The sequence below is a fragment of the Chiloscyllium punctatum genome, chromosome 11 (assembly GCF_047496795.1).
Source record: "Chiloscyllium punctatum isolate Juve2018m chromosome 11, sChiPun1.3, whole genome shotgun sequence".
NCBI lineage: Eukaryota > Metazoa > Chordata > Chondrichthyes > Orectolobiformes > Hemiscylliidae > Chiloscyllium > Chiloscyllium punctatum.
In genome coordinates, this window is record NC_092749.1 from 61,421,063 (window position 1) to 61,434,233 (window position 13,171).

At 40.5% G+C, this 13,171-nt stretch overlaps 1 protein-coding gene across 2 annotated transcripts in view; it reads right to left on the reverse strand.

The window, feature by feature from the left end:
• The window catches only part of LOC140483029 (proteasome activator complex subunit 4-like), a 196,808-nt gene extending 193,952 nt beyond the window's left edge, over positions 1 to 2,856 (reverse strand). Inside the window, exon 1 of one of the 2 annotated variants that reach the window (XM_072580909.1) lies at positions 2,499 to 2,856. In XM_072580909.1, coding sequence (XP_072437010.1) covers positions 2,499 to 2,794 — 296 coding nt within the window. In that variant the 5' untranslated portion in view covers positions 2,795 to 2,856. The remainder of the gene's footprint in view (positions 1 to 2,498) is intronic. The other variant, XM_072580910.1, reaches the window with a different exon arrangement.
• Between the last annotated feature and the right edge of the window lie 10,315 nt (positions 2,857 to 13,171).

Here is a 13,171-nt window from a genome sequence, read left to right on the forward strand (position 1 = left end):
AAATGATATTAGGAGATATGGCCAAACTCTAAACAGCTGGGTTTAAAAAGGTTTTTAAAATGTAAATAAAGGTAGGCAGGCATGGGAAACCAGGAATGAGTACTCAGGGTTGGGTTGAAATGGTAAATGAACAGAATCCAGTACAAGATTGGAATAAATTTTTCCAGAGATTACCAAAGCACAATGGAATTTATTTGGATAAACAAACTCAAATCTAGTTATAATGAGTAAACAACTTCTGAAACATAATCTGATATCAAACAGGTTTCTCCTCAACACAGGCTCAACCCCACAGCATCTTCAGAACTGCAAAGAAATGAGGTTAAAAACAAGTAGATATAAATAACGTTTCCACTGACGTGATATTACAATGACAGTGACATCACAAAGCACCAACTGACTTTTATGACAATCACCAACTTTTCAATTAAAAAGCTTGAAGTTTGAGATCATTTGACATAGCAGTTCAAGATAACCCCATTTATCAGCCTCATCAGTGGAGATGCTGAACTGATCAAAATGGATCACAGTCTATTCTTACACACTGAAGCATAAACCACTGCTGAATATTCATAAATTTACATAATTACAAATTATCTTTCACTTGAAAGCTATCACACAAACTTATCATCCATGAGAACACACCAAGATGATCACAAACCATCAATAGTAATTTGCAAATATTGTACTTCCAAGAAACATTCCAAAAGTCAATTGCTGAATGCAGGAAATAAACTATCAATAGAGAGGTGACTTCATTTAAAATCTCTAGCAGTTATCCCCTAAATTTGAAATCCTATTTATTCAATTTGAATCTGGAAGGGAGATTGAACAGGGAAAATTTTAAAAACTAAGTAAATCCATTAACATTTGTCATGCAGTCACTGTCATGGAGGCAATGAAAAAAAATCTGCACACAGCATAGTTTCCAAAGCACTTCTTGCTTGAGGGGCACTTGTTGCCCAGAATGAAAGGAAAAAGGTTTGCTCATTAAATCTTGATACAGAATCTTTTTAAACAGGGTAGTAAACAAACTGACATTGTGTAATCCATAAAAACATATTTCAGAACATAGTGAACAAATGTATGCTACATCGTATCTTATTTCAATGTTATTCAAAATAACACTTTGCTGGCACTGTATCAAATAAATTTTGCAATTTTAAATGGTGCAATAACAAAAAAAATTAAATGATTATTTCATTTGGAAACAAAATTTACCAAAGCAGAAATTGAAATCTGTAACGCACAATAATGGCTATGAACAAAATGGAGTTACCAAAAGTTAAAACATTTTACAAACGTTAATGTTTTTTTGGGGGGGTGGGGTGAGTAATACCAAGGTATATTTAGAAGATTACATTAACTCTCTATAGATCATTTCCCCATCTCCAACTTAAAACAGTACGTACCCATTTTACATCTAATTGGACAAAACATTTTCACAATGCTGCAATGTAGTTCTTCAGCTGGAAGAACAAGTGCAAAAGATCGAACTCAAAAGATCAAAAATCTCCTTAATCTTGACGTAACAGCTTCACAGTGTGATTTATTTGTTAAATGCTCTGATTTCTTTTCCCCAACAAGGCAAAAACCAAGAATACATTCAAAAGTTTCTCTCTCTGTTGGGTATCAAAAGAATGCTGCAGATACAGTAGGTCCCCAATAAATAGAAACTTTTCCCTAATTATGGATTAAAGTAATCAAATATTTGTTTACAAACAACTTTCAAAAGAATCATTTTTCAATAATATACCTTATGCACCTCTAAATAGTTTTTATTGGGAAGAGCTTAAAAGTCAAAAGCACGGGTGCAATTAAGCACACTAAAGTTGAATTCCCCAACTAGGTTTTATTTGCGTCTTATTATTTTTAAAAGTACATCAGCGTTGAGCCGGGCAGGAATTTTGCTAAGCCAAGACAACCTGATCCAGAGACGCTGAATTTTAAACCTAATAACGGTTTACATACGATCAGCAGCACTGGCAGCGCTTCCTTCCCTTATCAAAGTTTGTCAACAGAGAAAAAAAGTGTCGTGTCATAGTAAGCTGCATCTCAAACACAAGGCAATACATTTCAAGTTGGTGAAAGGTCACACGAAGTAAGTTTCTTTCTGAAGTTAATTTTCACCTTTCCTCTGCCTAGTCGTATTTTCAAACAAGATTGGCCCGGTCCTAACAAAGAGCTACGCTGGTTCCGGAGGGATTTATTTCTATTTTTAAACGTCAAGTGTTATCACAAGCAGACTTACGGCCTGGGGAGGAGGTGGTGGCCCTGGCCCAGCCCGGACCTTTACAAACACCTCCGGCCACATTCCGTCCCAGAGAGGGCTGACTAACTTGGGGGGGGGGGGGGGGGTGAGGGAGAAATGGAGCCGGTCCAGATTCGGGGGGGATAGTGGAGCCGGTCTACAAGCTCGGCGGGTGGGAGAGTGAAGGCCGCGCCTCGCCGCGCGAACACCCTCCTCCCCTCCCTCCCTCCCTCCCACCATCACTCACGTTGACAGTTTTCTTGTCCAGAATAAAACTCCAGGCCAGAGTTCCCGGAGCTGCACGGCCCGGCCCAGGTTGCCTTTGATCTGGCCCAGGATGTAGTTGGACTCCCGGTCCAGGCGCTCCGCGTACGGCAGCAGCTGGTTGTACAGGATCTCCTTCTGCGGCCTGAAGCCCAGCGCCTCCTCCCGTCTCCGCCGCCGTCTCCACTCGCTGCCGCTCTCCTCGCTCGTGTTGAGCATTTCGCCTGATCCGGGATCACTGCCCGGCCACGTCTCACCGTCTCCCGACTCCCGATCCATCTGAAGCGCCGCGACCGGCGGATGTGAGGAAACGGCAACGTCCCCGTCACCGACTGACACACTTCCGGTTTCTGATCCTTCCCCCCCACTTCCGCCGCTGGGGGGAGGGGAAAGGTGGGAGGAGCTGGGAGAGGGATAGAAGGGAGCAGGAATGGGTGGGCGACTGGAGGGAAGGACAGAAATAGGAAGGGGGAGAGTTGGGAAATGGGATATAGATGGGAGGAATAATACAGTGTACAAGGAGGGGGCTATGGGTATAGATGGAGGGATAGGGGAGAAGGGGAATTGATGTATAGGGGAGATGGAAGGGGATTGGTGTATAATAGGAGAGGGATGTGGGGAATGGGGTGTAGGAGTGAATGGAGAGAGCAACAGGGAGAGAGGGACTGATGGGTAGGTTGGTAGACGAAGGAGGAACAAGAGTGGGGAGATAGGGAGAGTGAGCTTGAGACCACAGATGGGGAGCAGGGTTAAAAATCACACAACACTAGGTTATAGTCCAACAGGTTTATTTGGAAGCACTAGCTTTCAAAGCGCTGCTCCTTCAGCAGGTGGTTGTGGAGCAAGAATGAGCAGAGGCAGGAGTGTAGAGGAGTGAGGGAGCAGAAGGTGGGTGGGAGTGAGCAAAGATGAATGAGGAGGATTAAGTGAGCAGAGATTGACGTGGAGTAGATGAGAAAGGGGATGGAATAGACAGGAAGAGTAGAGAGGTAGGGGAGGTAGTGACCATTCTACACCATAACATCAGAAGTGGGATGTTTGCCGATCATTGGACATCAGCACTATTTAGAACTCCTCAACTACTGAAGCAGTTCATGTCCAAATGCAGGACGAGCTGGACAACTTCCAGATTTGGGGTGACCATCAGCAAGTAACATTCTTGTCAAATGAATGCCAGACAATGATCATCTCCAACAAGAGAGAATCAAATGTTGATGCTCAAAGAACAAAGAAAATTTACAGCCTAGGAACAGGACCTTCAGCCCTCCAAGCCTGAGCTGATCTAAATCCACTGTCTAAACCTATTGCCCAATTCATAAGCATCTGTATCCCTTTGCTCCCCACCTACTCATTCATCTGTCCAGACACATCTCAAATGAATCTGCCTCAACTACCATGTCTGCCTCAACTACCTCTGTTAGCAACGCGTTCCAGGCACCTACCACCCTCTTGTGTAAAGTACTTGCCACATGTTTCCCCCTTAAGCTTTTCACCTCTCACCTTGAAAGCGTGACCTCTCATTATTGAATCCTTCACCCTGGGAAAAAGCTTATCTCTATCTACCCTGTCTATACCCTTCATGATTTTGTAGACCTCAATCAGGTCCCCCTTCAATCTCCTTTTTTCTAATGAAAGCAAACCTAATCTACTCAACCTCTCTTCATAGCTAGCACCTTCCATACCGGGCAACATCCTCATAAACCTTCTCTGCACCCTCTCCAAAGCGTCCACATCCTTTTGTACTGTGGCAACCAGAACTGTACACAGTATTCTAAATCCGGCCGAACCAATGTTGTGCACAATTTTAGCATGACCTGCTAGCTCATATACTCAATACCCCGTCCAATGAAGGCAAGCATACCGTATGCTGCCTTGACCACTCTATCCATCAGTGCAGCAACCTTCAGGGTGCAATGGACCTGAACTCCCAGATCTCTCTGTTCATCAACTTTTCCCAAGAATCTTCTGTTTATTGTACAATTTGCTCTAGAATTAGACTTCCCAAAATGCATCACCTCAAAATTGTCTGGATTGAACTCCATCTGCCACTTCTCCACCCAACTCTCCAGTCTATTGATATTCTCCTGTATTCTTTGACAGTCCCCTATGCTTTCTGCTACTCCACCAATCTTCGTGTCATCTGCAAACTTGCTGAACATACCAACAGTGCCCTCTTCCAGATCATTTATGTATCTTACAAACAACAGTGGCCCCAGCACTGATCCATGTGGAACACCACTGGTCACCTTTCTCCACTTAGAGAAACTCCCTTCAACTACTACTCTCTGTCTCCTGTTGCTCAACCAGTTCTTTATCCACCTAGCTAGAACAACCTGAACATGATGTGACTTCACTTTCTCTATTAGTTTACCATGGGGATGGGTGCATGAATAGGAAGGGTTTGGAGGGATATGGGCCGGGTGCTGGCAGGTGGGACTAGATCGGGTTGGGATATTTGGTTGGCATGAACGGTTTGGACCGAAGGGTCTGTTTCCACGCTGTACATCTCTATGACTCTAAACGCCTTACTAAAGTCCATGTGTATGACATCTACAGCCCTTGCTTCATCTATCAACCTGGTCACTTCCTCAAAGAACTCTATTAAGTTGGTAAGGCATGATCTCCCCTGTACAAAACCATGTTGCCTTGCACTGATAAGCCCATTCTTTTCCAAACATAAATAGATTTAATCCCTCAGTACCTTCTCCAGCAACTTTCCCACCACTGATGTTAGGCTCACTGGTCTGTAGTTACCTGGAATATCCCTACTACCCTTCTTGTGCAGGGGAACAACATGAGCAACCCTGCCGTCTTCCAGCACCTCGCCTGTGTTTAAGGATGCTACAAAGATATCTGTCAGGGCCCCAGCTATTTCCTCTCTCGCCTCCCTCAGCAACCTGGGATAGATCCCCTGCAGTCCTGGGGATTTGTCCACCTCAATAACCTCTAGCTTACCCAACACATCTTCCCTGCTTATGTTAATGTGATCCAGATTAATCAAATTTCTATCTCTAATCTCAACATTGGAGTTGAACAATTATGCAAAGCTGCAGACTGTGACAATAAATCATGAAATAAAGAAGGCCACGTTAAGAATTGAAAACCCATAAAAAGTGCCCTCCCATCAGATTCAATGAAACAATTGGATACTTTTAAGATTTTGAGTATCCTATCACCATTGACCAAGCCATACAACCAGTGTTTCACTCGCCAAACAAAGTACACATACAGCTAAAAGTAACACTTGAAAGCCAGACCCAAAGATGAAAGAAATTATTATGCAGAGTCTCATGTCACAGGGCCTACAGATCGGGTGAATTTCATTGTGGTGAATGAGAGGACAACACTTTTTTAGTTCCCAAACATCTTAATGAAGCTATAAAGTGGGACCATTGTCCTTGTGTACCATTTGCTGCAAGTAAGCACACAGGTGCAGCAGGCAGTAAAGAAGGAAAACTGTATGTTGGCCTTCAAAGTGAGAAGATTAGAGTATAGGTTCAACATCATCATAATACAACCCTCAGAGACATGTCCAGATGGTCAAAAGAGGCTTGTGGATTGTTCGATGATAAAGGAAGACTGGAACCTTACTTTCCTGTCACTTCAATATACAGCCTCCATGGCTGACATGAAATGTCAAATCTATGTAAATAGGAACTAGTTCAGCAATGTCCTAAGCCAGTCTCCTAGCCAGGTAGCAAGGCAAGTTAGAAGTAAACAAAAAATTCAAAGCATTACAAGCTTTAAATGTGATTATTTCAAACATCTGGGAACCAAACATTAATTAGAATACATAACTATGGAGATGATGCAAAGAAGCTGCTAGGCAATTTGGACAGGCTGAATGGGCAATAACATGGCATATAGAATATAATATGGATAATTCTGAGGCTATCCACTTTGATAAAAGGAATGGAGACACAGAATATTTCTTAACTGGTGAAAGATTGGGAAGTATTAATCTCTAAAAGATTGGGGAGTATTGATATCTAAAAGGACTTGAGTAACTTTATTTATGTCACTGAAAGCCAACATGCAGGTACAGCTAGCAGTTAGGGAGGAAATGGTATGTTGGCCTTTATTGCAAGGGATTTGAGGAGAGAAGTAATGATGCCAAGCATCATTGTATAGAACCTTGGAAAGACTTCATCTGGAATATTGTGTGCAGTTTTGATCCCTTTGCCTAAGGAGCAATATGCTTGCCAGAGAGGGAGTGCAGTGAAGGATTAACCTTCTAATTCCTGGGATAATGGTACCGTCCTGTGATGACAGATTGGGCCTGGATTCTTTCAAGTTTAAAAGAATGAAAGGTTTTCTTATAGGATGTTGCAAAATTCTTACAATTCTCCCTTTCTTGGGAATGTGTGCTCTTTCTAAAACCAGGGGACACAATTCAGAAGAAGAAGCAAGCAATTTAGGCCTATGATGAAAAGCTTCTTTGCTCAGAGGGTGGCAATACCTTTGGAATTCTCTATCCCAGAGGGCTGTTTAAGCTGAGTCATTAATTACATTTCCGATAAGGATTAGTAGATTTCTCATTACTAATTATATCAAGGGCTATGAGATAGCTATGGAAATTGGTAGAGGTAGATGATCAGCTACAAACTAGACAGGTACAACAAGCTTGAGGGAATGAATGGCCTACTCATGCTCCTTTCTTCCTCTGAGTTCTGGCCAGACAGGTTTTCTGGAAATCTTAAACTAGGAATTCAGTGGAAAAATTCAGGTAAGGAATTCCAAAACTTCATGATTTGGCACAGAAAACACAACCATCAGTGGTAAAGCAATTAAAAGCTGAGATGTGCAAAAAGGCAGAGTTGGAGCAGTACCAAGATATTGGATGAATGTGAGTATGAAGAAGATATTAGGAAGAGGATGGGGCAAGTTCATAGAAATTCTTGAAAATTATTCGATGGAAACATTGCAAAACTGGGAACCAAAGTTCATCAAACACAGCAGCAATGGATGCATCAGACAGACATAACAGGACTCAGTAACATTTTCCCCAATAGTGCCAAGAGTCATTGATCAAGGAGCAATCACCATGTTAACCATGATGCGTGTTACGTGAGTTGCAATGTATGGAGGTCCACTCCAAGTGGAAAACAACAAGAGTGGAATCAACAAGATCTTCGACATTCAGATGTCAACCATTCAAGACATTTCTGCTTTTAGACATCATTTATTAAATAATTCAGATCATGCTAAGAATTACACCACAAACCAATTTAAGATTATCAGTTGAGCTCACAGTGTTATGAATTTGCATTTTCTAGAAGCTGCATATAATAATACACAGAATTCTATGTTTTGTAAGCAAAATAAGTCATACTATTATGTTTTTTTTCATTGAAAAAAGAGAGACTGACAATCTCTTTCCTGTATTCTTGTGGCAACACTCTGACAAATCAGAGTTTGGCTGGTCTGAGAACTAAGATCGAACGTTAACTGTTCCTGTTGCATCTCCATGCCAATGATAGCCCAATCATTTAGCACCTTCTTCTCATGCAATATAAATTGGTGCCCAGTGTGTCAAGTCTGTTTCCTGTCCTCTAGTCCTGATGAGTACAAGATCAAAAACTTTGGCTTCTTCTTATCAAATGTTTAAATCCTTTGAGAAATGTTAAATATGAAGTGTCTTTGGCACACCAGCTGTTCAGTATTTCTCAGGCTTGTTGAAAGTCATCCAGCAGCGTCATGAACATCCATTGTTATGGCCATGTCAACCTCCTTGAATGAACAAGATGTTTACGAATAACAATTGGGAGCAAATATCTTCATAGACAAGCTGAAATGCTTCTGCGTAACATGGTTCATTTACAGAGCAACAAAACTGAATCAAGAAGCTGTCACTGCAGCCATCATGTCAGCCATTCTTATCACTAGAATTCACTAGATTTTGCTCCTATGCCTGACTGCTTGATGCTCACTGGAAGCTACAAGGATTTTCATAGCAGCACACTTGATGAGTTTCTATGCAGAAAATTTGAATATGTAGTTGTACTGGAGATCCAGGACATCAGGGTGGAAGACAAACACTGAGATGCATTCCTTCATGGATCAGGAGGAGTTTTTAGGGTATGTTTAATTTTGTCACCCTCTGACTTATTATTATTTGTATTATTTCTAAATGTTAGGACATTTCTTGGAAAATATAATTCTCACTTCTGTGGTTGCAGTTTATAAGTGAATTACTCTACAGGAAGCAGTAGAAATGCCAATACGTTTGAAATATATTGTTAATTGCACCTTCAAAAATACACAAAACATGTTGCTGCAATCCATAAACAATTGTTGCTTCTAACCACTGTCCATTGTCTAGCTAGAATTTCATTCTCATGCTCAGCAACATTTGGAATTGGAACAGGAGCATCATGACAACTGGGAGGTGTTTCTTTAGTGTATTCATCTTGTTCATGGCCTTATCAATAATTGTCATTTTCACCTGATCAATGCAGGATCCTGTCATTCCAATAAACACATCCATGATCTCATTCAGTATCTCAGAGACAGCTCCAGAACATAACCATTGTTATGATTTTGTATGTTCCATCAATGAGCAGCAGTTCAGAGAAGTCCTCCAGATTTAATTATTGGTATTTTGAATTCATTGAACTGGATGTGGTTTGTTTGCCTTCCAACACCCACCATCATCCTGTTCTGTTGAACCTATCCAGTGTGTCACAAAGTCCACCCATACTATCAATGGCTGTGAATAAGTCAGTGTCATGATTGATGTGCCGACACTGATTGTCATGCACAGAGCCTTGGAGTTGTGCAGCTTAGAGGGAACTTTGACTGACATCACATGCTTTATATCTTTATAATTATAATGGCACTCAGGATTATAATATTATTAAATGTCCTCTGAATGTACTTCGTCAGGTGCTTGTTCCCACTCACCAGTTTAGCCAAGTCGTCCTTCTTCTGCATTTAGTCCCAGTTGAGTTGTTATTTTCTGGTTTATAAGTTATACATTACACACTTGGGACATGGTAGGTATGTACAATTACAAAGAAATGATAGCAACCTCTTGGTTGCATTGAATTTCAATGTCATAATGGCTTTGCAGTCCTTGGCAAGATCTCCTGTAAAATGAAGTGAGAAAGTTCCAGTTTCCCAACTGTGAGCTGACCTCGTCAAGAAACATTCACAGCAGATGTTATCCTTGATCATGATGACCTCCGCAAAAGTCTGAGCATGCTAAACCTATCTCTGTTGGATTCTGTTCTTCATAATCAACCCATTCAGTGATATTACACACAGGAGTAGGTGGGACTTGAATCCAGACCTCTTGGCTCAGAGGCAGGGATTCTATTATTGCACCACAATTGCTCACAGTTGTCACTCATCCCTACCCTTGCTTTGTTTTCTTAGGTAACTAGAATCTATTTTAACTTTTGGGGCTCTTTTTAAACTGCTCTGCTTAGTGGTAATTTAAGCTGCTTCTATGCTCCTTGTTTGTGTCTTAATTCCTCCCTTTCATTATATACTCAATCTTTACTTATTTTGTTATATTACATAAAGGCTGTGACTTTAAGACAATTTCAGAATCATTTCATACTGGACCCCTCCTCTGAATAACAAAGACTTTAAGTTCTGAAGAAACCCAGCAGTTTTGGCAGCATCTGTGGACATAAGAACAGAGCTAACATTCCAAGTTCAATATGACTCTTCTTTGAGTTCTAAAATAATTCAGTAGTCACCTTTTGTGACAAATAAAGATAGTGCACTTTTATAAATTCAGTTTCTAATTTACAATTTCCAGTGCCCCACATGACAGATCTGTAGTTTCTTGACAGGGTTTGATGGTTTAAAGTTTAGGTGAAATTATTGTAAAGTGAATGTTTGTGATTTTTGAAGCTGAATATCTTGGAGGTTGCTTCTCAGGAATGTCCAAAATGGAAGGGGTTAATTACTTTGGCTGCTTGATGACGCAGCCAGTTTCAGAGTCTGCTGGCTGATATCTAATGGTTTCAATGAATCTGCTGGATCTTGTTAAATGTGGAGTCTATGAAACCGGTTTTGAACACTTTGTTAACATTTTTGTTCAGTCTGAAACATGGAGACAGTGGAAATTCCATAGCCTTTGGGTGTTGGCACATCCTTAAATAATCAGGTGTATGAATTTCACAGTTTTTCGTAGTAACTTCACTTGTTTTCCTATGTAACTAAGTGTTGTTCAGAAACTTGACCATTTCTATAGTCAGATGCCAAAACTTACATGATATGTAAGCAACTTCCTTAACAGTTTGTGTGTACCTAATTTATAGAGTCATAGAGATGTACAGCATGGAAACAGACCCTTCAGTCCAACCCATGCCGACCAGATATCCCAACCCAATCTAGTGCCACCTGCCAGCACCCGGCCCATATCCCTCCAAACCCTTCCTATTCATATATCCATCCAAATGCCTCTTAAATGTTGCAATTGTACCAGCCTCCACCACTTCCTCTGGCAGCTCATTCCATACACGTACCACCCTCTGTGTGAAAAGGTTGCCCCTTAGGTCTCTTTTATATCTTTCCCCTCTCACCCTAAATCTATGCCCTCTAATTCGGGACCCCCGACCCCAGGAAAAATACTTTGCCTATTTACCCTATCCATGCCCTCATAATTTTGTAAACCTCTATAAGGTCACCCCTCATCCTCCGACGCTCCAGGGAAAACAGCCCCAGCCTGTTCAGCCTCTCCCTATAGCTCAAATCCTCCAACCCTGGCAACATCCTTGTAAATCTTTTCTGAATAGATCAAATGTTTATCATATGGCATGCCTCTGGGTATGGCACTAGATTATGAAATTTCTTGTGCACCATCTCAGCTCTGTCACTTTTTCAGTTAAGATTTTGTCAAAGGTTCTCCCCTAAGTCAAAGAGGAATCCTCCTTCCTGCTGCACTCAATTTTTGGTTATTCCTCTCATGATTTATGGCTGCCCCATTATTCCCCTTACAATATACAGTAACTTCATTATTGGTTAGTAATATGGTTATTGTCTTTCCAACTAGCTCTTCTGCATTCAAGTTTCATCCCAAAAAGAAACATCTGGAGCTTCAGGTCCAAGTTTCATTGACTTTTACAACTATGCTAATTTCACTTCAGGCAAATTATTGTTCACTGATGGTTTCCTGAACTTGGTTCAACCTGGTCAGGTGATTACAGCAGCCAGTTTGGGTCTGTATTTGTCCTTTTTTAAAAAGTCACTTTAGTGCATTAAGGTCTCTGGTATTAGAATCAGATGATGAAGTTAGATGTTGATTGTCTATTTTTACAATGATTGTAAAAACTCATAAGTGCACATATTAGACAGGAAAGGTTGCCTACAACTATCTATCTTGCAAATGCAACAGATCGTTAATCTAGAATACACAAATGAATCATATTTCTGAAGGCACTTTAGCAGATGGAAAGAAGCAAAATCAATTGTTGACAGCAAGAAGTGGAAGACTTTCTGACTCCCTATTCTTCCTTTAACATCTCAAAAGCATCAAGAAAGCAAATGGAGAAATATCCATTCACTGACAACAATACAAATTTAATTACTGTTGTGGATATGAGGTATCAGTTAAACAGCTCTGGTTTTGGGTTCAACTATTATAACTCAAGGACAATAAGAACATTTCAAACTGTGTATTCTTTATCTTCCTATTGGCCTAGAACATCCCTTTTAAACTTTATACCTACATTTCTGTGTCTGTATTGGACGTCACAATTTATTGCGTTCTCAGGGTTAGTAAATAATAAAATTGTTCTTTATTTCACTCAAGAAAAATTGGCTTATTAATTTCTGGTATAGGAAGTATGCTTAATCGAAACATGATACAACTGCATATTAAGAGAGTTAAAAGTCTTTATTGCAGCCATCCAAGAATGTTAACAAAGGGGAGTTGATACACCCCTTTTCAACTGGTCATAACAACCCCCTCCCATATTCTTGCCTTGTGAATTATAAAGACTCGTAGCCTCTAGCTCCATTCACTCTTTTGGATTCTTACAACTCAACCTGTGTTTGAAGTTCAGTGCTTTGCTTTAGGGAAGTATGTAACTCAATCCTTTCTATATCCTTTTCCTCCGAAGCCTGTCTCCATGACAATGTGAGTCACGTGGTTCCCTGTATTCAAGTAAAAATACTACTTAGTTAAATTGAGAGTCGAAAGGATAGTGATGTGGTATCTCAATAGATCATTTGAAGTATAACCTTTTACAAAACCCTGATGTTTTGGGCATTATTTAAAGATGTGCATGCTTGCACTTTCTTCCTGGTAAAACCATCTTTGCATGGGGACATCAAAATTTTTTAACACCCTCTCCAGTTTGCTGTCAGCAAAATTCAGAACAGGGTCATATGACTACTTCTTTCCTTCATTTTAGTTAAAGACACCCCCCAAAAATATGTCATTCCCATAAATCCTCATATTTGTAACAGTTTCTTGAAAATGTAAGGAGGACTGTGATTAAAACAATCAGTAGCATTTATACGTTTAGACTTCTAAAAAGCATTTAGTAAGTGCCTCATAAAAGGTTACCACACTGAATAAAAACATGTAAAACATGTGGCATTGTGGTCAATATACCAGAATAAATAGAGAATTGATGAAGGAACAGGAAACAATGTCAGGATGTTTATCAGATATGGAAATTGTAACTCGGACTATAA